The sequence below is a fragment of the Zonotrichia albicollis genome, chromosome 7 (assembly GCF_047830755.1).
Source record: "Zonotrichia albicollis isolate bZonAlb1 chromosome 7, bZonAlb1.hap1, whole genome shotgun sequence".
NCBI classification, from domain to species: Eukaryota; Metazoa; Chordata; class Aves; order Passeriformes; family Passerellidae; genus Zonotrichia; species Zonotrichia albicollis.
Window position 1 is genome coordinate 19152041 of NC_133825.1, and position 25481 is coordinate 19177521.

General features: G+C 47.4%; 2 protein-coding genes across 5 annotated transcripts in view; one reads left to right on the plus strand and one right to left on the minus strand.

Annotated features, from left to right (window-relative positions):
- LOC102064891 (neutral ceramidase) lies at positions 1-16068 on the plus strand. 2 transcript variants are annotated; one of them, XM_026798403.2, is made up of 20 exons: positions 1-182; positions 1573-1661; positions 2582-2731; positions 3742-3918; positions 4236-4363; positions 4696-4773; positions 5248-5368; positions 5962-6087; positions 6377-6463; positions 7840-7944; positions 8092-8173; positions 8472-8587; positions 9979-10073; positions 10879-10918; positions 11750-11845; positions 12355-12450; positions 13006-13155; positions 13905-13964; positions 14538-14626; positions 15486-16068. In XM_026798403.2, exons 1-20 carry the CDS (start codon positions 56-58, stop codon positions 15673-15675), a joined length of 2202 nt encoding a protein of 733 aa, XP_026654204.2. In that variant the 5' UTR covers positions 1-55; the 3' UTR covers positions 15676-16068. The 2 variants fall into 2 exon arrangements, with proteins under 2 accessions (XP_026654204.2, XP_074400640.1); XM_074544539.1 differs by lacking the exon at positions 1-182 and having other exon boundaries at positions 1578-1661; positions 15486-16066.
- Positions 16069-19714: 3646 nt separating this feature from the next.
- The window catches only part of A1CF (APOBEC1 complementation factor), a 30050-nt gene continuing 24283 nt past the window's right edge, over positions 19715-25481 (minus strand). For all 3 annotated transcript variants that reach the window (XM_074544542.1, XM_074544541.1, XM_074544543.1), the window contains 2 exons: positions 24385-24518; positions 19715-22021 (listed from right to left, as the gene is read on the minus strand). In XM_074544542.1, the coding sequence (XP_074400643.1) occupies positions 21870-22021; positions 24385-24518 (286 nt within the window). In that variant the 3' untranslated portion in view covers positions 19715-21869. The remainder of the gene's footprint in view (positions 22022-24384; positions 24519-25481) is intronic.

The following is a 25481-nucleotide window of genomic DNA, read 5'->3' on the forward strand; positions in this document are numbered from 1 at the left end:
TGCCCCTCACTGGGATATCCCACGGGCTCCCTTCTGCTCCCACAGCGGCCCCACCATGGCTGGGAAGAGGTCCAGGTGCTCCTTCTCCAGGCTGGAGCTGATCCTGATCGTGTGCCTGGTGCTGATGATCTCCCTCACCGTGGCGCTGCTGGTCCTGCACTTCCTCACCAGAAACACCAATGGCAAGTGCAGCTACCCGAGCCCTGTGTTCCAGGGGTGCCCAGGGCAGGATTTCAGTGACAGGGGGACAGGAGGAGGTCTCCAGGTCACTGCTGAGCTGTCACCACCACTGTGCTCATGGACCCTCCACCCAAGCGCAGCAGCAGCGCTCTGGGCATGGATGCACAGCCCTGGGGGTGGGCTGGGGTTGTTTGCAGGGATCCATCCCTTCCTTCCATCCTCCCTTCCCTCTCTGGGCCTGCTGAGAGCCCCTCACTCCCAGGATTTGACCAAGGGCATTTACAGCCCCATCACAGCCCCCTGATGCCTCCAACCCCATCCCCAGGCTCAGGCACCAAGGGTATCAGGAGCTGGACTCAACATCCCATCAGTGAGACCTTCCAGCTTCCAGACTTTGATCTCAAATTGGATGTAATTCACATTTGGGACTCAAAACTTCATGTTTTTAGGCTTTGCACAAGTGATTCTCCTCTGTGTCAGAGCTCTCGGAGGAGGAGGAAGGGTATTTCTAAAGGGGTGGTGGCTCAGTTGGCTGGTGCCATTTTAAATGACAGAAGTGGCATCAGCCTGTGGCCAGCGTGTTTCCCTTCTCCTGCGTTTCAAGTGAAAGGCCAGGCTGGGAAGAAGGAGCATCCCCTGATCCCGAAGCAGCTGCCTGGGCAGGGCTGTGGGAACAGGGCAAGCACGCAGAAATATTTCATGTTTTCCCACAGTGTTATCTCAGCTTGCAGTGATCTGTGGCTCTGGGATTTCCTGCCATGCAGATAGCTTTTCTGATTGATTATGATTTGATAGCCATCCATGGCTTTTCTTCCATGGGTTTGCCTATCCTGGAAGGATTCCTGCACCTTCCTGGTGGTTGGGGTGAGATGTGATCTCCTTTGGGAGAAATTTTCCTCACCATTTGCCTGGAAATCACTGCTCAGAGCTGCTTTTCCCAGCTCTGAGCTTCAGCTGGCTCTGCTGTGGTTTTTTGGGGGAAGACCAGGGCACCAGCACTGGACACAGGATGTGTTGGATGTCTCTCTTCTCTAGTCCTTTCCCAACAGCTCCAGACACACCATCCCTTTTTCTTACCACAGCTGAGCTGAATTGGCTGTGTCAGACAGCGTCTGGACCTGGTTCCTGCGTGGTACTGGTGGGCTGGGAGGGTTTAACTGGGAGTGCTGGGCTGGTTCTGTGCTGGTTCTGGGGTTATGTCCCCCCATCAGACACAGCCCTCTGGAGAGATCCCTGGGTGGTTCCTCGTGCCTGCCCTGCCACCCCAGGGCCTTCACAGCCTCTGCACATTGAGAGATCCCCTCAGAGCACTCAGCCAGAGCCCTTTGGCCTCCTCTGTGCCCAGCTGTGCTGCTGGTGTGTTCCCTGATCTGCCATTTGATGTTCTCACAGATTGCATCGACAACATAGCAGAGGAGGCAAAGTACTTGGTGGGTGTTGGCAGAGCTGATTGCACGGGGCCTGTGGCACAGGTGCCTCTGGTGAGTTGGGGTGTTTAGTGAAACACTGATTTTTCATCCTTTTGAGAGTGTTTTGTGGGCAGGATTTCTCGTTTAGAGCCTCTGCCTTGCCAAATGTGCATTGGCTCCACATATAAGTTGAAATTTCCTTGAGGTTTGGAGCAATGTGGGCTGGTGGGAAGTTGGGAGGAGATGGGCTTTAAGGCCCCTTCCAAGCCCAACCATTCCATGGAATGCAGGGCAAGCTTGGAGTTGTTGAATGACCCCACAGAAAAAGCAGAGGAATAAATGGCTCAATATTTATGATGGAGCTCTGTCAGAACTCAGGACACCCCTCTGGCTGTCCTGGATGGCTCCAGCCCCTGCCAGGGGGCTCTGAGACCTTGGCACAGAGCCCAAGACACCTTTGATTTTGACCCATGGGGCAAATTACCACCTTTATATGAAGGATTACAAGTCAGGAGAGTTTAAGTAGAATAATAGTTAGTTTATCACGGGGTGAAAAATGAATTTTTGGGGTTTTTAGAATGGGAGCTTGGGGTCCCAAGATAGAGGAATTTGGGTGATCCCTGTCCTTCTTTCTTCTTCCCACCCATGTTCTGGGTGATGGTGGCACTTTTGGATTGGTTTAAGGTAGAAACTCACTGTCTAGCATAGGTGATGGGTATTGGGAAATTATGGTAAATAATGTACACATAGTTTTTAGTATAAAAGACAACGTCTCCTCTGAGGGCAGGCAGTGTGCCTCTGTCTGACCTGCTGGACAGACCTCAGCAGGCCAGAGGCAGAATTTTATAGATAAGAAACAATAAAACAACCTCGAGAATGAGAACAGAGGGATCCTGACTCCTCCTTCGACCACCGGGCTGGGAAAGGAGACTCGTACGTGTCTCAGAGTCCCTGTGACCCACAGAAATGCCCAGCGAGCTCCTCTCTTGCAGATGGGCTATGCCAACCCCGAGCAGGTGGGCGGGGGGCTCCTGTCCCGCCTCTACAGCCGAGCCTTCATCGTGGCAGAGCCCCAGGGCTCGCAACGCGTCGTCTTCGTCAGCGCCGACATCGGCATGGTGTCGCAGAGAGTCAGGCTGGAGGTACCGGGGGCTGCAGGGGAGGGCTGGCAGCAATCCCTGGGATCTCCCTGGGATGGTGTCTCTGCTCAAAAAGAGCTCAGAAAATGAGGCTGGGCTTTGCTCGCTCTTCTGCTAGTGGGGGGATTACCAGGAGGTCATTGGAACCACAACTATCACGGTGCCTCTAGTGCAGCAAGAAGGATGGGAATCAGAAAAATAGGAACTTCCACAGACAGTGAAGGGTTTGATCTGCAGCCTTGGGAGAAGTTTGGATTGATGTAAAAAATAAAACACACAGATATTAAGCAGAAAAACCATAAACTTGTGTTTCCATAGTTGTAAGTAAGAATATGCCTTAAGTAAGTGAAAAACTGCACTGATAAGATGGTGAAGGGTTTATAATGTAGAAAACTGCACTGATAAGATGGTGGAGGGTTTGTAATGTAGAAAACTGCATTGATAAGATGGTGAAGGGTTTATAATGTAGGGGTGTGGTTGTATAGAGTGAGCTGAGAGTTTAGAAGTTATAATAGAAGCATATAAGTGTGGCAGAAGGCCATTGGGCAAAAGTGAAGTAAAGGTGGTAGGTTAGAAAAGAAAAATAAACCTTGTGGCATCTGTCCATTGGGTTAGAAAGTTTTATGTTGCCTTGTAATGAAGAAACTTCTGACTACTTTGAGCTATGGCCAAGTGCTTGCTCCTCTAAAACCTCACAGCCTCTGAGACTGATGTTTATCTGAGCAATAAATGGTTCTTAGCCCCAAAACAGTCCCATCCCTTCATTACAAAGCAGTGACAAGGATAGGGAGGTGCTGGAGGACTGTGGATCCTCCTGGGATGATCTGGGATGCACTCTGGGTTGGATATAAAGGTCTTTCATCAGATATTCCTGTTTTGAGCCTCCTGCCAAGCCAACAGCTACCAGCTCGTTGTTGCGCCAGGCAGAAGGAGAAGGGTGAGGAGGGGGATGGATGGATGGATGGATGTTTGAGCACAAGAAGGGGTTTTTAGGAGCACTTTCTCCTGCCCAGGTGCTGAAGCAGCTGCGCAGCAAGTACGGCGAGCTGTACCGGCAGGACAACGTCATCCTCAGCGGCACCCACACCCACTCGGGGCCCGGGGGGTACTTCCAGTACACCCTGTTCTGGATCACCAGCAGGGGACTCGTCCAGCCAACCCTCAAGTCCATCGTGAATGGCATTGTCAAGGTCAGTGTCACTCATTTCAGGGTGTTGGTGCCCAGCGCAGCTCTGGCTGTGGTGTTTGGGGAGGCACAGCCTGCTTTGAGGTGGGCCTGCTTGTTTGCAGCTCAAAAAGCAGGAGCTTTGCACCCAACCCTTTCTTCAGAGACAGCTGTTGGTAGTTTAAAAATGTAATTTTCAAGAATTTTAGATGAGTTTAGGAAAAAAATCCCAAACAAGCACCCCCAGATTCCAAGAAAGGGTTGGGGATGGACAGGGAGGGAAAGAAAGTTTTTCCAGATAACCTCCCACAGGCTGATAGTGAGTGTCTTGCTGCTTTGCAGAGCATAGATATTGCCCATGAGAACATGAAGAAAGGAAGGCTCTTCATAAACAGAGGCACAGTAGAAAACAGCCAGATCAACAGGAGCCCCTTCTCCTACCTCGCCAACCCGCAGTCCGAGCGGAACAGGTAAAACCTCCCTGGGCAGGAGAAAAAAAATTAACTGCTTGAAAAGGGCTTGAAAGCTGTAGCTGCCCTCTCCAAGCATGAGGAATTGGTCAAGGATGGGACCTTGTGTTCTCTCCATTCCCTGGAGGAGCAGTCCTGGGGACAGTGACAGCCACAGCTCTCCCCTCACCTTCCCACCTGGTTCCAGGTGCTTCTCCAAGGCCTTGCTGTGTGCTGGTGGTACCTGGAATGACCTTTTCACATCCTTGTTCATCCTAGAGGGGATTTAACCTGCAGAGCATCAGAGCACGGCCCTGACTCTGATGGGATTTCCCTGCTTTGCTCCCATCCAGGTATTCATCCAACACGGATAAAGAGATGGTGCTGCTGAAGATGGTGGATGTGGAAGGACATGAGCTAGGCCTCATCAGGTACTGACCAGCAGAGCAGCAGGTTTTTCTCCATACCCTCATTATTTTTTGTAGGAATTAAGGTGTTCTGTTTTCCCCCCTTTTTTTTAAACATCACTGACTCCTCCTGGTTCCTTTGAATATAAAAATCTCTGCAAAATAGAATTTATGGGTTATTGCAAGAGTCAGTTCGGGTCTGAAGGAGCTCTTGGTGGCCCTGATAATGACAGTGACAAATTCTTGTGGTGTCAAGGTGTGGATTGTTACAGCCCCCCTGGTTAGGAAGGGACAGGATGGGAATATTCCTCTCTTGTTAATCCATCCCTAAGCACCACGAGACTCTGTGTGTATTCTCCCAAAGAAAATTCCCACAAATTTGGAATAGGAAAATTCAATAGGATTGAAATTCAGTAGGTCAATTGCTGCTGCACTGAGTGAACAGAATAGTTTCCCTTTTTAAACTTCACTTTAATTTCAATTTTGACCCCTCCTCAGCTGGTTTGCCGTGCACCCAGTGAGCATGAACAACTCCAACCACCTGGTGAACAGTGACAATGTGGGCTATGCCTCCTACCTGTTTGAGCAGGAGAAGAACAAGGGAATGCTCCCTGGAGAGGTGGGAACACCCAGAGGAATGGGGGAAACAGGGTTGGGATGGGGAGGGGTCAGATGGGAGAGCAGGGACGCACAGGAACACAAGGACTGTGGGGAATGCTTTGATTTATTTCCTTTTTCAGAAGGGATATTGGAAGGTGTGTTCTTTACTTTCCAAGCTAGCAATCAGTGGCAGTAATTCAGACTTGAGGAATAAATCACATTTATTTTGGTTAAAATCTGGGGAGGCTGTGGTTGCCCCATCCCTGGAAGTGTTCAAGCCTTGAAGTGCCCCGGCAGTCAGCTCCAATAGCTCTCACTCCATAAATCAGTCATGGTGAGGGCCTGGAAGGGAAAAACCTCCTGTGCCAGGTGCTCCAATGACCCATAAACATCTGATCAGCAACATGAGAAGCTGGGGAAGAGCTGAGGTGGAAGAGGAGGAGGAGGAGGAAACACTGCACACCAAGGTGGTGTGAAGCTCTCCCTGAAATGGCACCGTGTGCATCCAATCCTCCCCTGCTCCTCCTGGGATGTGCCTGAACCCCCATCCCAGAGCTCCCAGTGACTTTGGGAATAATCCAGAGTCCTGCTTGGCTCCTCTGTCCTTGGCAGGGCCCTTTTGTGGCCGCCTTTGCCTCGTCCAACCTGGGAGATGTGTCGCCCAACACACGGGGCCCCTTCTGCGCCAACACGGGCGAGTCGTGTGACAACCCCCAGAGCACCTGTCCCATCGGAGGGGTGAGTGTGTCCCACCTGTCCCCCCCTCTGCTTCACCACTGGCCACGGGGAGGGCACTAAAAAGTAAAAAATCCCCTCTTTTTGGCTTGTCCTGGGTGCCATTCCAGGAATTTACCGCGCTTTGTCCCCTGCGCACCTGATTTTCTGGTTGTTCACCCCAAATTTAACTTGGGTGTAGCTACTTGTGGCTTATTCTGATGGGGCCTGCAAGAAGCCCTCAGTTCCCACAGCCTGGCAGTGCCAGATGCTCTCTCCATAATCACTGATCACAGCACAGATTTCCCAACAGGCATCCATGTGCATGGCCAAGGGGCCCGGGAAGGATATGTTTGAGAGCACCAGGATTATAGGGCAAAACATCTACTTGAAAGCAAAGGTAAGGGATGTTTTGCTTTCTGAGTGTGTGTGAGTGCTGCTACCACAGGAATTCATACTCATTTGAGCAGCTTGATGGATCTCTCCCCTCTGGATATTCCATATTCTATCTCCTATATTCCATATTCTATCTTCAATCTCCTACATTTCTTATTGTATCTATCTTGTACCTGCTTTGGTGAATGTTTGTAGATTTAAATCACTCTAAAGTTCCTTGGTTTTGTTTTTATTGGGTAAATGAGCTCTGCAACCAGCTGGTGATGTCTCTGCCTGCTGTGGAATCAAGAGGACCTCAGAGCCTGGAATTTGTTAGGACAGTGTAGGAAATCTTAATGGTAGGAAAAAATGTCCTCAGGTAGAACACATCTGATTGGAAACCTGAATTTAGACCTAAAAAGCATACTTTAACATGAATTTAGACTTAAAACACATACTTTTATTTAGCTATATCCTTGCAGGTGTTGTCATTTGAAAATGCTGGTTTGGGGTTTTGATCTCAGCATTCCTCACTGGGATATGATAAGGATGTCCCCTGTTATCCTCTCCCCGTCCCTCCCATTCATCTCAAAGGCATCATGATGGGGAAAATCCTCCTGGGTGAGCTCAGAGGCGGCACCACCACACAACACTTGTGGGCCAGCTGTCAGGAGTGTAGTAAATACCTGCAGCACTTCGAGGCAGTGAGTAGAGCAAAACTTCTGCTTTCTCACAAGAAAGATTTTTTTCTGCTTGGTCTAAGATGTGAGAAATGCAACCAGGGGAAGGGAGTTGCCATCCTGCTGCAATAGGGGCATGTTTGAGCTGTAAAAGAGAAGTGTCCTCCCTCCCTGAGACAGGGAGAGCTTGCAGGTGACAGAAATAAAGGGACTTTGGGAATTAGAGATTTGCATTAATACAGAATTTACAGGCAACCCTTGATGGGGGGAGAGAATGATGCATCTGACTCCATCTTATCAGAAGGCTAATTAATTACTTTATGATACTATATTATTCTATATGATATTACACTATATTACATTATATCTAAACTGAACCTGCCAAGCACTCAACTCTGCACACAACAACTGCACAGAATCTTGTGAATGTCACTCCACAGTCCCAACACACACAAGCAAACAAAACCCCGTCACTCTGGGTAAACAATCTCCATATTGCATTCTACTTCTGCACAAACACAGGCACAGCAAATGAGATAAGAATTGCTTTTCCTTTCTCTGAGGTTCAATGTGAATCTCAGAAATATTCTCGGGAAGAATTGTGCCTTGCTTTTCTCTGTGAAGAAAAATGTGGCCACGCATTAACATGAGCAAATATCCATAGGGCTGTTCCTGACCGCTTGTCCCACAGGGATTTTTTTCCACCTCGTGTGTCCCTTAGGAGCTGTATGAAAAGGCCTCCCAGGAGGTGACAGGACCCCTGAGCTCAGCCCACCAGTGGGTGAACATGACCAACGTGTCCGTGGAGCTCAACGCCACACACACGGTGAGAGCAGCAGGAAAATCCCTGTTCCTCCAGCAGCACCTGAAAGCAGGAGGGAAAATGGGCTTTCTCCCATTTTTTCCTGCATCAACACCTGACACAGTGAGGGAAAATGTCTCTTTTTCCTTTTCCTCTCCCCTCCTGATTTAGGTCCAGACCTGTAAACCAGCCCTGGGGCACAGCTTTGCTGCCGGGACCATTGACGGAGTGGGAGCTTTAAACTTCACGCAAGGTAATTTGGGGCGAATCCCAGTGGGGCATCCCCCAGATGGACTGACAGCCCTGCAGTCACTTCACAGCATCCAAATTGGGAAGGTGGAGGAAACCAAACAAACCTTGCAGGTTTGTCTGTGGCCATTTGGGAAAAGGATACGGCCAAAGGAAGGAGAGAAAGGGGATGGGGAATAGGGAGAAGAAAGAGCTGGTTTGGAGCTGTCCTGCTCATTTGTCCTCCTTCCCTGGGAGCAGGGAGTGTCTGAGAGCTGCTGGGGCAGCTGAGGAACAGAGTTTAAAGGTGTTTCCCCCTCAAGGCTCAGTGGAAGGGGACCCGTTTTGGGATCAGATCCGGGACCAGCTGCTGGGAGAGCCCTCGAACGAAACCAAAGCCTGCCACCAACCCAAGCCCATTCTCTTCAACACAGGAGAGGTAAGGACACACCCGTGGAGGGTGCAGGGATCACTGGGCTGGGATCAGGGATCCCAATCCCTCATGGCTTTGTCAGGGAGCTCTGGGATGCCTGCTGAAGAGCAAGGATGGAGCACGGGCTGCATGGGATCTGCTGCTCCCCTGATCCCAGCCCATCCCCATGCTCAGGGCATGGCTTGGTGTTTTCTGAGCTCTGCTTTACAACTCTAACTGGAAATTGCTGCCCCTTTTCCCACCTGATGCTCCCTTGGCACTGAGGCAGATGCTGCTGCTGTGCAGAGGGATCATGTCCAGGGCTCTTCAGAGCACTTACACGAGGCCATCTGGGTAAGGAAATTCATTGTTATTCCTTTCACCAGCCTCGTTAAAAGCTTCCCTGCTGTCACTTCGTGTTCCATCAGCTCCTCACCTCAGCTGTCCCCAAAAGAGGCCCCAGCTCCTCCCAGCCTCCTCCTCCATGCAGGATGGTGTTACTGGGAGTGAATTACAGTTTATTCTTAGGGCTTTTGCACATTTTAGGGTGAGGGATGCTCTGGCAGCCCTCCTGCTTCTGATGTGCTTCACAAGCTTTTGTCATTCATGGTTTGCCCCCAGCAAATTGCTCCTCATAAAAAGCCCCTTTTTTGGCTTGCTGGAGTGGGATATTTTTTCCCTTATCAATCCCAATTCTCTCCTTTTTCCATTCAGGTGAGGGGTTTCTAAATGCTACCCTGACCTTCTTTACCCGCTTTCCCTAAACCTGCCCCTCTGGCAACACCTTATTTAGGGTTTTTTTGGCCTTACCCATAATATTTACTTGTGCCTTATGTGACTGTTATGGTCAGACATCACACGAAGGTAAAACACCTTCTCACGTGTTTCACAAATAAATTTAATTTACAAATAAATTTTATATAAATACACATTATACTATAAAATATTAATTTACAAATAAATTTTATATAAATACACATTATACTATAAAATATATAATATTTAACAACATATACTATGTTAATAATATATAATATATAATATATAATATATAATATATAATATATAATATATAATATATAATATATAATATATAATATATAATATATAATATAATATATAACGTACATTATATATTGTATATATTACATATATTAATAAGATAAAATAATGTATATTTAATAATTTATAATAATATATAATATATAATAACAATATATATAATTTATATAATAATATATAATAATTTATATATTATATAAATTAATTTACAAATAAATTAAATTTACAAATTAATTAATTTTAACTAAATTAAAAAGTTTATCTGCCTGGATGATGACTGTAGGAAGGAAAACACCTCAGATTATTTATTTTCTACTAAACCACAATATTTATATGCCCTTTTTCCTCTCCCTCAGATGACCTGGCCCCACCCCTGGCACCCCGACATCGTGGATGTGCAGATTGTTGCCATCGGGTCCCTGGCAATCCTTGCTGTGCCCGGGGAGTTCACGTGGGTATTCCTTGGCTCCTGCTGCATTTATTGCAGCCAGATTTCCCTCCAACCTCCTGGAACAATTCTGCCTGCAGGTAGAAAGGGGGGCAGGCTCAGAATTGTCCCCAGACTCACCCTGAGTTGCACACAGGCACCCTGAATCATTTTGGTTGTAACAAAATGCAGTTTCAGGGAAACCAAAGGAATTTGTTAACTTTGATTCTGTTTTTGGCACCTCAAACGCCACAATGATGAATTGTCCTGAGTGCTATTGATGCAGATTTAAATAGGATCATGATTTATTTCTTCTACCTTTATTTCCACCCTGCCCTAGGGTGCCTCCCTGGCTGTGGTGATGGGTGTGAAATATTTTGAGGTGTTTTGGTTGAACTTAAGCACAGAGGCTTTTAAGGGATGTTGGGCAGTGTTGTGGGAATTTCTGGTGAGTGCTGCAAGTCCAGCCAGCAATTCCTGCCTTAGATCCCAACTCCAGGGGGGATCGGGCTGTGCTGTCAGGGAACAGGGACAGGACAAGGGGAAAGGACCTCAGGCTGGGCCAGGGGAGGCTCAGCTGGGACAGCAGCAGCAATTTCTGCATGCAAAGGGTGCTCAGGCCTTGGCAGGGGCTGCCCAGGGAGCTTTGCAGTGCCCAGCCCTGCAGGTGTCCCAGGAAGGGCTGGAGGTGGCACTCAGGGCTCTGGGCTGGGCACAAGGTGGGCACTGGGCACAGCTGGGACTCCAGGGGCTGCCAGGGATTTTCCAACCTCAGTGGATCTGTGATTCCATGATTCTGGAGCCTGACTTTGTTCCCTCCATGCCCCAGGACCATGTCTGGACGCAGGCTGAGGGAAGCTGTTCAAAGGGTGAGTAGCTGAGGTTCCCCTGAGCTCAGCACATCTGGAATTCTCTTCAGCTCCTGCTTCTTCCCTCCTCTCCTCCCAGCTGGGCTCATGGGGCTCGTGTCCCACAGATGTTTCCTTCTCCCATTTTCTTCAGGCAGATTTTCCATCTGCTTCCTGATTCATTCCTTCCTGACAGGCAGAAGGAATGAATATCCTCCCCAAAACACCAACTGATCGGGTTTCAGTCCATTAAGGCAATTCCACAGGGATCCAGGCACAACTGATGCCAGCAGGAGTTTGGCTCTGGGATGGAGGGGCTCAGCTCCTTAATCCCTACCAGAATTCTGCAACATGAGAACAACTGCAGGGAAAAAAATAAACAAAAAGGCAAAAGTATTTTTTCCATTAGATTGACACATCCTGGCTGCAGCCGAAATAAAATCCCAATCCCAGATGCTGCCTCCACGATTCACTGAGCCTTTGTCATACTTATATCCCTGATTTTTTCAGGAGTATACAGACATCAGCTTCCAAAAAAACCACAAACCTATATTTACTGGAATGTGAGGTCATTTGTCCTCTTTTTCTTTGGGGAGTGAATAGGTGACCTTAAAAAAGGGAAATTGCGTTTCTGGGCATCCAGCCCCCTTTCCACCATAACTTTGTATTCTGTCCTTAATAATAATAATAATAATAATAATAATACTAGTAGTAGTAGTACAGTAACAATTATAATGCCAACTAACATAACAATAATAACAATATTGGTAAAATAATAATGACAATAAAAACCCCAGTATAATTGTGCATTAAGCAGTTGTTTCAAGGTAAGGGTTTTATTTCCTTCCTTAGGAATTTGATTCCCATGGATCACCAGGGATGAACGTTGTGATTGCAGGTCTGTGCAATGTCTACACCCACTACATCGCCACCTATGAGGAATACCAGGTAAATGTTAAAACTGGGGGTTGAATCTGGCTAACTGAGTTCACCTTTTGGCTCCAGGGGCTAATCATTCATGTGAAATTATGTGTGTTTAGAGTTCTTCTCCTTTGCCACAAAACGGGCAGGGAGAACCAGGAGGGAAGGTTTGGAAGAACTGGGGTTGAAAGAATCCCACCCCAAACGTTGGAGGGGTGGCAAGTTGTATCATAGGCCTTTAAAACAGGGTAAAAACTGTGCTTATTGGAAGAGCAAAGAGGGTAAAAACTGTGCTAACTGGAAGAGCAAAGAGGGTAAAAACTGGAAGAGCAAACAGGCCCTCCCTGTTTGCAGCAGGTTGGAGAATGAGGAGGAACCTGAAATTGCAGCAGAAGTACTTTGGCAAGGTGTTGGGGCTGTCTCCTTATCAGAAAGGGAATAAATAACCCAGTGCTGATCCTGAGCTGGCTGGGATGGGGTGTGCAAACCACCCAGGAGCTCTCCCAACCCTCCTCTCCCAAATTTGTCCTTTCCAGCTTCAACGATACGAGGCTGCCTCGACTATTTATGGGCCACACACCCTTTCTGCTTACATCCAGCTGTACAGGGGCCTGGCCAAGGCTATTGCTCTGGTAAGCAGCATTTCCTACATGCCACAGGCTGCTGGGGACACCTAAATCTTAAATCAGTCGTGGTGGCTGTTCCTCACTGAGGCCACTTGCTGTGCTTTCTCTTCAGAATCCGCCTTGAGAAATGGTATGAAAATAATTCCTGTAATGGGGCCCTGACACCACTTGAGAAATTCTGGTGGTTTTGGAGCTCAAAGTGTAGGAAATCAGTACTTCTAAACTTTCAGCACAGCCTGAAGTTGCTGCTTTTCTACCAAAAGGGAAATAAACCTGCTGTGGTTTTGGTGTACCTGGCAGTGCCCATCACCACTGTGACCATGTAAAATGGGCAGGAACAGTGGGCAGGAATATCCTGGGATGTTCTGGGCTGGGTTTAGGAGCAGCAGGTGTCCTGCAGGGATTATTCCAGCTGGATCTGTGCTCCTCTGCTTTGCTTTCACGCTCACTTTATTATTCCTACAATGTGTGCCAGCAGAGGCTGGGAGGCAGAGCTGTGGTTCCTCAGGGAATCCTGGCTGTCCATGTGGATGTTCAACAAGCACATCTTCCCTCTCCCAGAATGGCACTCAGGAGCTCTCCCCTGGCCCAGAGCCCCCATTTTTCAACGTAACCAGCCTGACCCTGCTGCCTTCTCTGAGCGTTGAGAGCGCGCCGGCTGGCAAAACCTTTGGGGATGTGCTGGAAGAAGTGAGACAGGAGTATCGAGAGGTGAGAGCTTCAGGGAAGCCCTAAAACCTGCTGGAGAAATTGCCTTTAAATTCTTGCCCCTCACCCCACAAGCCTGTGAGTTGTGGTGCCCTCAGACCAAACCAGGTTTCGTGTCTCTGGTAGGCAGGGACAGAGCATTTCCATGCCCATGCACTGAATGGGAATAAAATGGGTGGGTAAAGGGGGAAATAAACGCCCCTCACTCAGCACAAAGCAGATTTCCCCTTCTGCTTCAAAATAAAATAGCAGTTGATGAAGTAGGCAAATATTTTACAGGGATTTTTTTTACAAGCAGCAATCAGGTCACCTTTGATGCCTCTGCCGTGGAATGTAAATGAAATGAAATCAAAGTGTCAGAAATGGTTCTGTTTGCGATGCTCAGCATTTAGATAAGATGTTCAGAGCAGGAGTTTCACCTCATTGCTGTCTCCTTACTCCCTGCAGCAAGGCAGGGAGGCATTCTGAAAAATCTCCCTCATTTCCTCCCTTTTCTATGTGCAGTGGTGGACTTCATCCAGCACACAGGACAAGTGGAATATCAAGGCCCAGAGCAGCAGTTCAAAGCACAAATTGCCCACTGCTGCTGCAACAAGTCGAATTATAAATAATTTAAAACAACAGCAACGACAAACCAAGCACAATAAAACACCACAAAACCAACCCACCCTTAAATACATCAAATGAGCTCTTCAAAGGATGCTCTTAATGTGCTGCTCAGCCTTTAATGCAAGTCTCAATTTCACACCCAGGGAGAAGTTGCTGAAGTGACTTTTGTGGGTGCAAACCCCAGGAACTCCGCAGAGAATGCAGTAAGTATGATGGAATGGTGCTGGAATTGGGGTGTTTGGGATTGATGGAATGTTGCTGGAATTGGGATGTCAGGGATTAATGGATATTTAGGTAGGATTTTTTTTTTTTCCTGGGAGATCAGGGAAAGATGGGAATGCTGTTCTTTGGGAATTCACACCACCAGCAAGCTCTTGGGGCAGCAAAGTGAATTTGGGCTGTTTATGATCTCTTTATATTATTGAAGTTGTGTGTGTTAGGCCAGGCTGGTATCCAGGACAAACCTGGCCTCTAATTTCCATCCTACCACCCTGCTGCTTTATTTTAACTAAACAAAGGGAAATTAGAAAAGCACTTAATTCATTCTATCACTCACCTTGCGTGGACACTGTGACTGCCTATTTTCTTCCTACAGATAAATTCTTTGCATTGTTTATCAGCTTAAATTTGTGCTTTGGCAGTAAAATAGAACAGTAATTCCCACATTTGCCAGTAAAGCATGAGGAAGCAGAGTCCCTATCCAGTTTAAAGTCCCACAGAAGGTGGGACCTGCCTGTCCCTTCAGTGTCTGCCTGACTCTGTTGTTTTTGTTCCAGACTGAGCATAACTTCCTGACAGTGGAGAGATACTCCAACATTTCCAGCAGCTGGCGTGTGGTGCTGAACGACGCCTCCTGGGACACCAGGTGGGTGTCCTGAGCAATTTCCCTGGCCCACAGAATCCAGGGACTCATTCCAGTCTAACCTGAAGGGCTTCATTCCAGAGCTCCCAGCCCCAGGTTAGTCTTGGCCCTGCAGGTGATGCTCTCCAGATGATATTTGGGGGGGTAGTTTGGCAAAACTTGTGTTCCCCTTGGCTCCAGAGTTGGGAATGGAGGCTTGAAAATTTGGGAAAGGGAGGAGGAAGGGCAGGAATTACAGAAGGTTTCTGGTCCAGCTTGCTCCTAGCCTATATCCATCCCTCTGACACACTGGGGGGATGAATAAGATGAAGAGAAAACAGGAGAAACTCACAGGGAAAACTGGCCAGATGTGCTGTGCAGAATAAACAGACAAAAAAAATTTAAAATTTTAATAGTTTAGAAGAAAGAAAAGTGAAGGGTGGAGATGTCAGCCTTCTGGAAAAGTATCCACAAAGCAGCAAGGCTGGTGACACCTTTCAGAGCTGTAGGTGAATCTTCCTCAGCTTCCCAAGAAGGGCTCCCTCAGAGCCAGCTGAAAAGTCCCTCATGTCCAGATGATGTGTGGGGTTTCGAGGCTGAGCATTCTCTGCAGAGTTTTGGGGCTTGAACAGAAAGGCTTTTGCACAAGGAGTCTGTAAACGAAAATGGGCTTTTGATGTGGGAATGGGTGCCAAAAATCCTGAGCTCAATAATTATAGATTTTGTGATTTAAGCGAATGTTCACCCTCTCAGTTTAGCTCTGCCCCTGCACAGTGAGGACTTTAAGACGCTCCAGGGAAGTTTATTTTATGTCGTGGCACGCAGTGAGCTCCAATGAAACCTGCATTTCCTTGCTGACTGCAGTTTTGGGCCTGTTTTGCAGGTTTTACTGGAGCAAAGGCACCAGTGGCCGGAGCAACGTGACCATTGAGTGGCACATCCCGGCTGGCACAGAGCCCGGCCTGTACCGGCTGCGCTACTTTGGGCACTACAAGAAGAGGGTCAACTTCCTTCGTGTCATCTCTGTCCCCTTTGAGGGCTCGTCCTCAGCATTTCAAATCACAGCTCCATAGGTGGCCCCCTTCCCTAAAGGAATAAACAGGAGATTTGGTGTCTGGGCTCTTGTGGGTCCTCTCCAACTCCAGGTGATTCCGTGATGCTCTGGGAGGGGTTTTTTGGTCACTGCTGCCCCTCAAGTGCTGCTGGTTGTCATTTGATGTGCAAAGATTGACTCCCTGGGAAGTTTTGTCTTTTCCTTGCAGCTGAGTCTCCTCAGTCAAGTGGTCTCTGTCCTGGCCAGGCCAGATTTCAGCTGATTCTTATTGTAATGATGATGTAAATTCTTCTTTACTCATTAAACCTGTGTGTATTGATGGTGAATAGGCTCTCCTGGAGGGAATCAGATGGAAATCGGTAAGAACTGAATTCATGAGTTAAAGCTGTGGGTGAGGCTGCCCTGAGCAGACCCCAGCCTGCCTTGCTGGAGCATCAGGAAGGACCCAAGGCCATCAGGCCACCCAGAGTCACCTACGGGTGGGTCACCAGAAGGGTATGTGGTCCCTCTCCAACCCACAAAAGAGTTCATCCAGGCACAGAATGAAAATACCACTGCAGGATACAAGGACAGTGCCCAAGCATGTTGGCTGAAAGGGTTTCACCACAAAAAAGTCCCCAGGAATGTAGAGGATCTTTCCACGAGGTTTTCAGAGCTGCCTGGACAAAGCCATGACCACCCTGACCCAGTGTTGGTGGCAGGTCCCTCCTGAGCTGCCTCCCACCAGTGCTGCCATAACTGGGGACAGCTCCACAGTCCCTAAATCTCCTCTGCCCTCTACAAGGGGTAGAATCAGGGGCCACAGGGAGAATAAAACATATTTCAGGTCTGGGTTTAGGGTTCTTGTAGGGCCTGACAGCTAAACAACTGTAAATGTTTAATAAGCTCCAATAATGTGTACCAATTTTGTATGCAATCTCCTTAATTCTTCAGAGAATCATCAATCAGATAATTTTGCCTCTCTTTAAAATCAGTAGGAGAGGATGAATTATTCATTTCCAAGCAGCTGCAATCAGTCTCAGAGATCCCCATACGGAGGAGCTCAAAGCAGTTGCAGTACTGAGTCAGGAAAAAGAGAGAGCTTTGAAAGAACATCACTGGGAATCAAATCCCTGGGGATGCTCCTGATGTCCTGCCCTAATAACCTCTCCAGCCACCCCACTAATAGGGTTTTTTCAGTAGGTTTTTTTCCCACATGTTTAGGACATGTTAAGGAAGCCAAGCTGAATTGCTCATGAACATATTTACCCTCTAAACCATGAACATCTGACCCCAAACGAGAATTTTTAGGAAGCAGGGGAGAGGGAGTGTTGACAGCCAGAATTAGGATATCTGGAGAGCCCCTTGTGCCCTAGAGCAGGTCCCCTTGTGAAACACCTTGTGTTTAGTGGGCAGAATTTAGGGGGCAATTTTTGGGGGATTTTCATCTTATTTTATGTGTAGAAAACTTGCTTTTATTTGCTCTGTAACAGCATGGTGGCTCCTGGCAGGCAGTGACCAGCAGCCCTTCCCTGCTTCCCTGCACGCTTTTTTGGGATGCTGTGCCTGGATCCAGCAGCCACTAGGTGCCAGTGCTGTTTTACACGAGAGCAAGCTGGAGCCAAAGCCTAGGAAAAAAAAAAAAAAGAATTTTCCAGGAATTTGGGCGCCTCGCCAGCTGTTAAATATAGCACTCGCTACTCCTCACAGTTGCTCGTCCCTCTCCCCTCGACGTGGAGCCATTTGTGCCCTGCTACGTGCTGGGGAGAAGGGCAGAATTCCACCTTTGTTTTATTTTTGTTGGCGTGGGATGTGAAGTCCCAGGAACTCGGGAAACTTGTGCCGGCAGCCCGAGCTGCTGTGCACGACTCGAGCGCTCCCTCCTGCACATCGTGTCCCTTCCCAAACTCACCAGCAGAATCAGGAGATGCTAATTTGGGATCTGACCCCAGGCCCTGGGGGAGAGGGGAGAATCCTCTGCAGGCTTGGATGATTCTATGTAGAATTAAGGAGATTGCATGCAAAATTGGTGCACATTATTGGAACTTATTAAACATTTACAGTTGTTTAGCTGTCAGGCCCTACAAGAATCCTAAATGCAGGATTTGGGATTTTTTGGGTGCTGTGTCTGGGTTTTTTTCCAGCATCCCACAAAGGGTATTTGTGTGCTGTCTATCTGCAGCTCTCTGGTTTTTAACATCTCCACAACCAGGGTTGGATATACACGAGGTGGGACTGAGGACCAAGGAATGTCACTTTTCCAATGTTTATTCCTTCAGCAACCCCAAATCTGGATGGGTACAATCCTGTGGGTAGCTGGAGCCAGGCCAGGATGAAGCTCTGGGCAAGGAGAGGAGTTTGAGGTGTCCAGGGAGCGAGCAGCCCACCCTGAGCATCCCCAAAGGACAGGGCCTGGTGGCCAGGGGCTGTCTAAGCCCCCACCAGCACTTAAAACAGGACAGCTGAGAACTGGAATTTTTATCCAAAACTGAGATTTTGGGGGACACAACAAAGGAGAAACAAGAAAGGAACATCCATCCCATCAGACCATGAGTAGCACCAGGGCCAGGCTGGCCCCCAGTCAGTGACCAGCAGGGATTGGTGACCCCTCACTGGGATGTCACCTCCAAAGGTTGGTTGGTTTGAGTTTTTTTCCTCAAAAAGGAGAAATCCAGGTAGGTATGTGATGGAGCAATGAGATGAGATGGTCCCTGGGAGATCAAGCTGGGAAAAGGGAGCCATGCAAGCTCCAAGGTCAGGCAGATCCCTTTGAAAGTCACATTATCCCATGGACTGAGGGGGTTTCAGTGGGACATGGGAGTTTCCCTGTGGGATGTTCCAGGGTGTGGCCAGCTCCAAACACAGAGTGGTGTCACCCTCAGAGATGTTTTATTCTCACTCTGCACCTCAGAAGAGAGGCCCTGTGTGGTACAGACCTCCAGGAAGGCACTGGCTGGAAGAAGGGAGATGGAAAATGCAATTTTTGTACCCCCTGCCTTGCCAGCAGCCAAAGATGAGGCCATCTGCTGATTTTTCTGGGCATTGATCTCATCACTTACACCTCAAACTTGTCTTAGAATTGGTGGTGGAGGGTGGATATGGTTTTTGGCTTTGTCTTGCTCTCCACTGGGAACCCACATCTTTACAAATGGGAAATAATATTTTCTTTAAGTTGGGCTGTTGGGTTTGAGATTCCTTGGAAAATCATCCTTGCTCTCCCAAACTGACCAGCCAATTTCTGCTGACCAAAGATGGAATCTCAGTTGTGCCAGGGGGGAAATGTTACAGCACAACAGCAAATTCTCCATTGCCCTGGTTTTGGAGGAAATGAAAGCAGGACATCAGGAAAAGCTAATGAGGGAAATAATAGAGCTGGCAGAGCTGCTGGAGCCTAGAGTACAGCTGGCCTCTTTGGAAGAGTGGTGTCAAGCTATTTTGGCAAAATCTCTTTTGGAGTGGCAGAGAGGCTTTGGCCTGTGTTATCAGTAGCAGTTATCAGTGGCCTGTTATCAGAGCTTCTCCCTTTTTTTGGGTTTAGGATGTCTCTGGAAAGGTGCAAACCCAGAACCCCTCATGCCAGGAATTAGCTATGATGGTCTTCCCAGGAGCAGGGCCTCATCTTAAAAATGATTTACCTATCAGTGGCCTGGCAACAGGCTCTTCTCAAGGTGGGGCCAATCCCTCACTGCCCTAAATCACAGATTTCCACATTTACCCCTTGTTTTTGCTTGGTGTTTTCTCACTATTGATACAACCCCCCAGAAAATCTCCACAGGGATCAGGTAAGGAACAACTACTGCTGCAATAAATTCACAGCAAACCCAGTTCCTGTAGCACTGACAGGTAAATGGTTACTGACCAAAGAAGTGCTGGGAAAAGAGGCCGAGAACCCCTTGATTTTTCACTAAGAAGTGCAGAAGTACCAAACATGCCAATTTTCTGCTGTGTGTGTTTGGTGAGGGTCACCAAAGTGGAAAACACTCCTGAACAGCTTGTGCCCCTGCCAGTGTGACCTGGGATCGATCCCTCTGGAGCAAAGTGTGCTCCTGTTTACCACAGATGTATAGAAGGACTGAGGCTTGTGTTTAAAAAGTTTTAATGGTATTTCAAAGTCCAGTGAATGTCCTTGGATTACTCCAAAATCACAGAGTTGCTTCACAGAATTTAGTCCTGTTTCTAATTTTTAATGGATGATTGAGATGCCATTTCCCCCTTCATTCCCTTTAAACATACACGATTGTCCTCCAGTAAATGGAAATTGTGATTTTTCGCTACACTTCACAGTGTTAAAACTCTATACAAACCTTGTACTACTCGTACAAAAATAAGTGCTTCATGCACACATTTTTAATACTGCTTCTTGCCCTTTGCTTTGACATCTTTCTGAACTTATATAAATAGCTGAAAAAGCAGACTAAACTCACTGAACATGGAAAGTGAGAAACACTTCCTGCCAACGGTTTGAGAGACTCTCCTGGCTATATTTCCTCGTTGGCAAACACCACTTAAAGACATATACAGAAGAGAAAAAAAAACAAAGCCACAAAATCCATAACACTCTCGGTTATTTGGCCCTCTGTGACCAGGTTTGTCCTTTGCTGCAAAGCCAAACGTGGCCAGCAGCAGCCACAGAGGGCTTGTAATACCTTTAGGGTCACCCTAACGAGCTACTTTATAAATAGGAGGGGTCTAATGGGATCTCAGACTGTACAGCTGATGGGGTTTGTTCCATTCCGGGGGAAACTGAGTCAGAAGAGGAGAGAAACACTTGGTGGCTGCAGTCACCATCTTGTCACAGACCCTGGTGCTTTGCACAGCTTGAGGGATGCAAAGGAAAAGCTCCCCTTGGAATGGCTTCTGCTCTGCCACATCACAGCATCTAAAGCGGCTGAAAAATCTGGGGCCAGATCTGCTGGGTGTCACCAACCCAGCTGGAAATTCTTCCTCCCCAAATGGTCCTTTTGGTCCTAGACTGAACAAATTCAAGTTCTCTTAGTGTGCATCATCATGTGTGATTTATGATATAGGATTAATGTGTCTGCTGTAGTTACCCAGCACTGGATTCCTCCTGTATCTCCACAGCATCATTGCTCCTGCCTCGATCCCATGGCAAAAATAAATGGATGATGCCCCTGCTGTACATCAAAGGATGCTCCCAGCATCCCCAAAGGGGTCAAACACAACACCAACTCTGGTGCTCTCCAAATTAAGAGGTGCCTTTACTGTTGGCATGATCCCTCTTCCACTAAATTAATTTTTGCTGGAATCAGAGCAGACAGCAACCTTGATTTAATGTGTAAAGGCAGGCAGGGCTCTGTCCAACCTGGGAAAATGTTCTTTGGATATAATTTTATTCCTGTCGAGGTGCCTGCTATTACTGGGCCATGGCCGTGAGCTCTCATGCTCTAATTAAGTAGGGAATTGGCCTTAATGAATAGCACTTTTCTGCTCCTCAGGCTTAAAAGTTTGCCTATTTTTCAGTGAATGTGCCATTTGATGAGAAGCACACAAAAATACATTCATTGCTGATTTTTGGCTATGGCTGGGAGGGAGCAAAGTAAGAGGGAAAGCTCTGCTGAATTCTTGTGCCCTGCTTTAAGAATAAAATTAGCACGGAAACCTGTTAAAAATTAGCCTCTAGGGCTGGGCAAAAAATGTTTACGATAAATGTCTTTTTGCCTTGGCAAAGAAGAATTTCAAAGAGCCTTGAGATGCTCCATGCTGGTGGGATCAGGGGCAGGGAGAGGCAAACTCATGTGGCCAAGAGGCACCTCTGCTCTGGCCTGGGAAACTTTGGCGTGGATGCAGGAGAATTCCTGGTGCACAGAAGGAGTTTGCTGGGCCACCCCATCCTTCCCCAGTCCCGGTCACAACAGCCACGGGACCAACTGTTTTCAGCACAGGTTGTTGCTTGTAAACACACAGGCAATAGGTGTATGAATATATATACATATAAAAATATATATATACACCTGAGAACCTCTCATTTCCTGGGCTGAGCTTTTGCTTTCTAGTGGGAAAATCTGATTTTGCACCATTTCAAAAAAAATTTCTCCTGCCTTCCTGCCCCATTACAAAACATCCTGTTACAAAATGAAAGACCTACAAGGCTGAAACTCCAACTAAAATGAACCTTAGGCCACAGATTAGCTTAAAATCATGAGGGTGTTGAATTACCAGACTGAGATTGCTTTTCTTTGCCTTCCTGCCTGTGCTGGGTTTAAGGGAATTTGGTTAAAAGGCTCCGTAGCCGTCGCTCCGTGCGGCGACGGCGAAGGCAGGATAGGCTTCATAGGTGGCATAGGTGGCCAAATCTTGTCCCAATGTCACTGCTTGCTTGAGCTGAGTGGCTGTGACAGTGGCAGCTGCGTTAGCAATGGTGTACCCTGAAGGAAAAAAAGAAGGAAAACCCGTGGATTCATGAAAATCCATCCAAAACTCACAATCGCCCGGTAGGTTTTGATGGGACGACTTAAAGTGGGAACGGCTTGGGCAGCAGTGAGTTTGTTAGTGGGAATAATGTAAATTAATTAATTAATAGGAAAATGAAAGCATTTCCTTAAACACAGTGCTGGAAAAACACTCTCTGTTGAATATTTTTTCCTCAGGTTTTGATTATTTCTAATGGTGCTCTGGACAGGTCCGCCCTATATGGCATGAGGAGGGCAAGGATACAACCTTAAATGGGTTGAAGTAAATTCCCTTTAAAGAGGAGAAAATTGGGCAGGATTCTTGAAGAAAATATAGCTCTGATGCTTTCATAACCAAAATACAGACAGTTCAGGACAGCCATGGTAGGGAAATCCTCTCAATGCAACAGCAGGGAGCAAGTATTTAGTGGACGGGATTTTTTGGGTTTTTTCCCATTGGTTTCTAATGGAAAATGTGGTTTTGACACTTCCAGATTTTCCATGGGAAGATGTAAGCGTTGCTATTTGAGAGTGAATCACTGGGAAAACTCATCATTTGGGGCTTGTTCCTCTGAAGGCAGGGCATAGCAGCTTGTCACGCAGACCGCAGTGTTTTGTTGTAAAAGAATCAGGGATTAAGACAAAGCCTAAATTTGGGAAGAGGAGCTGGGGTATCCATTGGATCTGCTGGAGCAGGCTCTGCTGCCAAAATACATCTCCCAGGATCCTGTCTGACCACATGGGCAATGGGATCAACTCCAGGTCAGCCAGAGCCAAGGTCCTCTTGGTGGGGGAATGGAAATATTGGGCAACAGGGAGCACACATTGCCTCATTGGAGGTGTCACTTTGGGGAAAAAAACCACAATGAATTCCTTACAATTTGAATATTGTGGCTCTCCAGAGTATTTTCTTTGCACCAGCAAAGCCAGGTGCAACATCTCAAGCAGCAATTGAGAAATCTGGGACCTAAGGCACAGCTGCCACCATTGGGAGAGAAATGAGCTGCGAGCTGGGCATGGCCTGAGCTGAGCTTTAGCGAGCCCTGACCAAGGCCTGGTGTGTGCTGCAAGCAGCAACTTTAGTGCATGTCCATTTGCCAAGCTCCCAAGACAAATAAATAAGGGTGGATGAAAGAAAAGGAGAGATGCTAATTAAGCAGTAAGTGGGGGCTGGATTCAATAAAGAGCCCATTTGGTTTCCACGTTGCGGAAGCTGCACAAGCCCAGACAAATTGATTTTTCTGTGGCTTTTGCGGACTCCTGTGGCAGGAAGCCGGATAGATGTTTTATTTTTTTTCTTTAAATCCATCCTTGAGACACTCCAAACAACTCAGTAGTACTGACTAATGGGTTCCTCATGTGCAGCTTGGCACCTGGTGCTGCCTCTCCATCAGAACTGCTGTCATGCTGGAGAGCACGGCAAATGTAATTCCTGTGTTTTGCGTGATTTTCCAAGCTGTTTTGGGCAGTTGCAAGAGCTACAAATTCTCAAACTGGGAGAAAAACCTTCTGTGGGGGTGTGGGAGCTGGGACTGGATCCAAACTTTCATGGCTGCATCATTTCTTTGGCAGATGAAATCCCAAGTGTTGGTTCACAAGGGGCTGGGGGTGCTGGGTGAGGACGGAGAGCCCATGAATTCATCAGCCTTGCAGGGAGGAGGATCTCCTCCATCCTGGTGACATCAGGGACAGGGAGGGGACTCATGCCAGATGTGGCACTGGGGATGACAGCTTTGCATCCTGTGTTGCTTCTGGGGCTCCCAACTGAAGGTTTTCACAAACTGGGAGGAGTGGAGGGGATGTGTGGAGCTGGGATGGGCCTCTGGATGTTGGGGTTCTCTGCCCCTGGACACTGCTCTGACCCCCTTGGACATAATCCCAGCTGTGGCATTGTTCTGAGGGATTGGGGTTGGAGCAGAGCCCCCCACCCCAGTTCCTACAACCTGAATTGCTCTGGGGTGTGGACACAGAAATTTGTGATAAAATCCTTTATGAGCAATAAACTGGCACAGGCTGCCCAGAGCAGCTGTGGCTGCCCCTGGATCCCTGGATGTGTCCAAGGCCAGGTTGGACAGGTTTGGAGGACCCTGGGACAGTGGGAGGGGTCTCTGTCATTGCAGGGGGTGGAATTATGTGATCTTTAGGGTCCCTTCCAACCCAAAGCAGTCTGGAATTCTCTGCTAAAGATGCCAGACACACAAGCAACATGAGTCACTATGGGGGGAGCACAACCAGGCCAGTCCTCAGCGACCAAAACCTGTTTCATTCCTCACACCCACAAGGAGCCACCAGGAAAAATGACATTCCAGGAGCCTTTTGCTGTACAGACATGCCCATACCTGGGAAAGCTGGTGCTGCAGGAGGCACCTCTGCCCCCTCCACAGGGATGCCCAGGGTCTGCAGGGTGTACTCTGCCGCGTAGGTCTTGGCCTCGTCGATGTAGGCGCTGAGCTTGGGCGGTGTGAAGGGATGTCTGTGGGCACAGCACAAAGTTAGCAGGGTTTGCTTTCCTAGCCAGATGTTTTCATTACTTAGTTTTAAAGAGAAAAGAAGGTATAAAGATCTGGCTCTACAGGGTTATTAGGTTCTCCTGGTCTTTCCACTGCACTTCCTTGCGATTGGAGGTGATCACAATGTTGGATGGATCCTTGCTTAGGAGCCTTGGGGTGGTGATAGGACAATCTGTTTTCTTGGGTGCTAGGTAAGGTTTTATATTTTTTCTTGGGGCCCATTTTTGATCTGCTTAGAGCTGGCACCACCCCACGCAGCAAATGGAAGCGTGGCTTCCCTGGGCAGGTGCATTACCAGAGCTGCTCTCCTCCCCCTGGTCTGCTCCCTCGCTGGGGTTACCGACCCTGGACACAACCTCCTTGCAGAGGTTGTTGTGCTTTTTCCATCAAAAAATAACCCCAAATAACCCTGCTGCGTTTTTTCTTTACAATACCCAGCCTGGGCTTTTCTTTACAATACACAGCAAAGAGTGGTTTTGGTCAGAAATGTTTACAATCATACTTGGAGCTGAAATATCAGCATGTTCCTTCAAATTCCTCTCATTTCCCCACAAGGGCTATTGTTTGCTTTCTTTTCGTACAAAAAAGCACCCTTTTGCCTGATTGTGTCTGGCTTTCTGTGATGCTTGCACCAGCAGAGAGCACCAAGCACAGCACTTAATTATACTCTGTGGATGTCTTTCTCCTTGTATTCTTAAAAAAAAGTATTTAATATATATGTATATTAATATACATATATATAGAATATTATAATATATATAATATATTATATTATATATAAAGTATGTATATATAAAATATATAACATATAATATTATATATTTAATATATATACATATTTGTATATACACTATGCATATATAATTGATATATAATTATATATTTATATATAATACAAATAAATATATAAATATATAAAACTAATA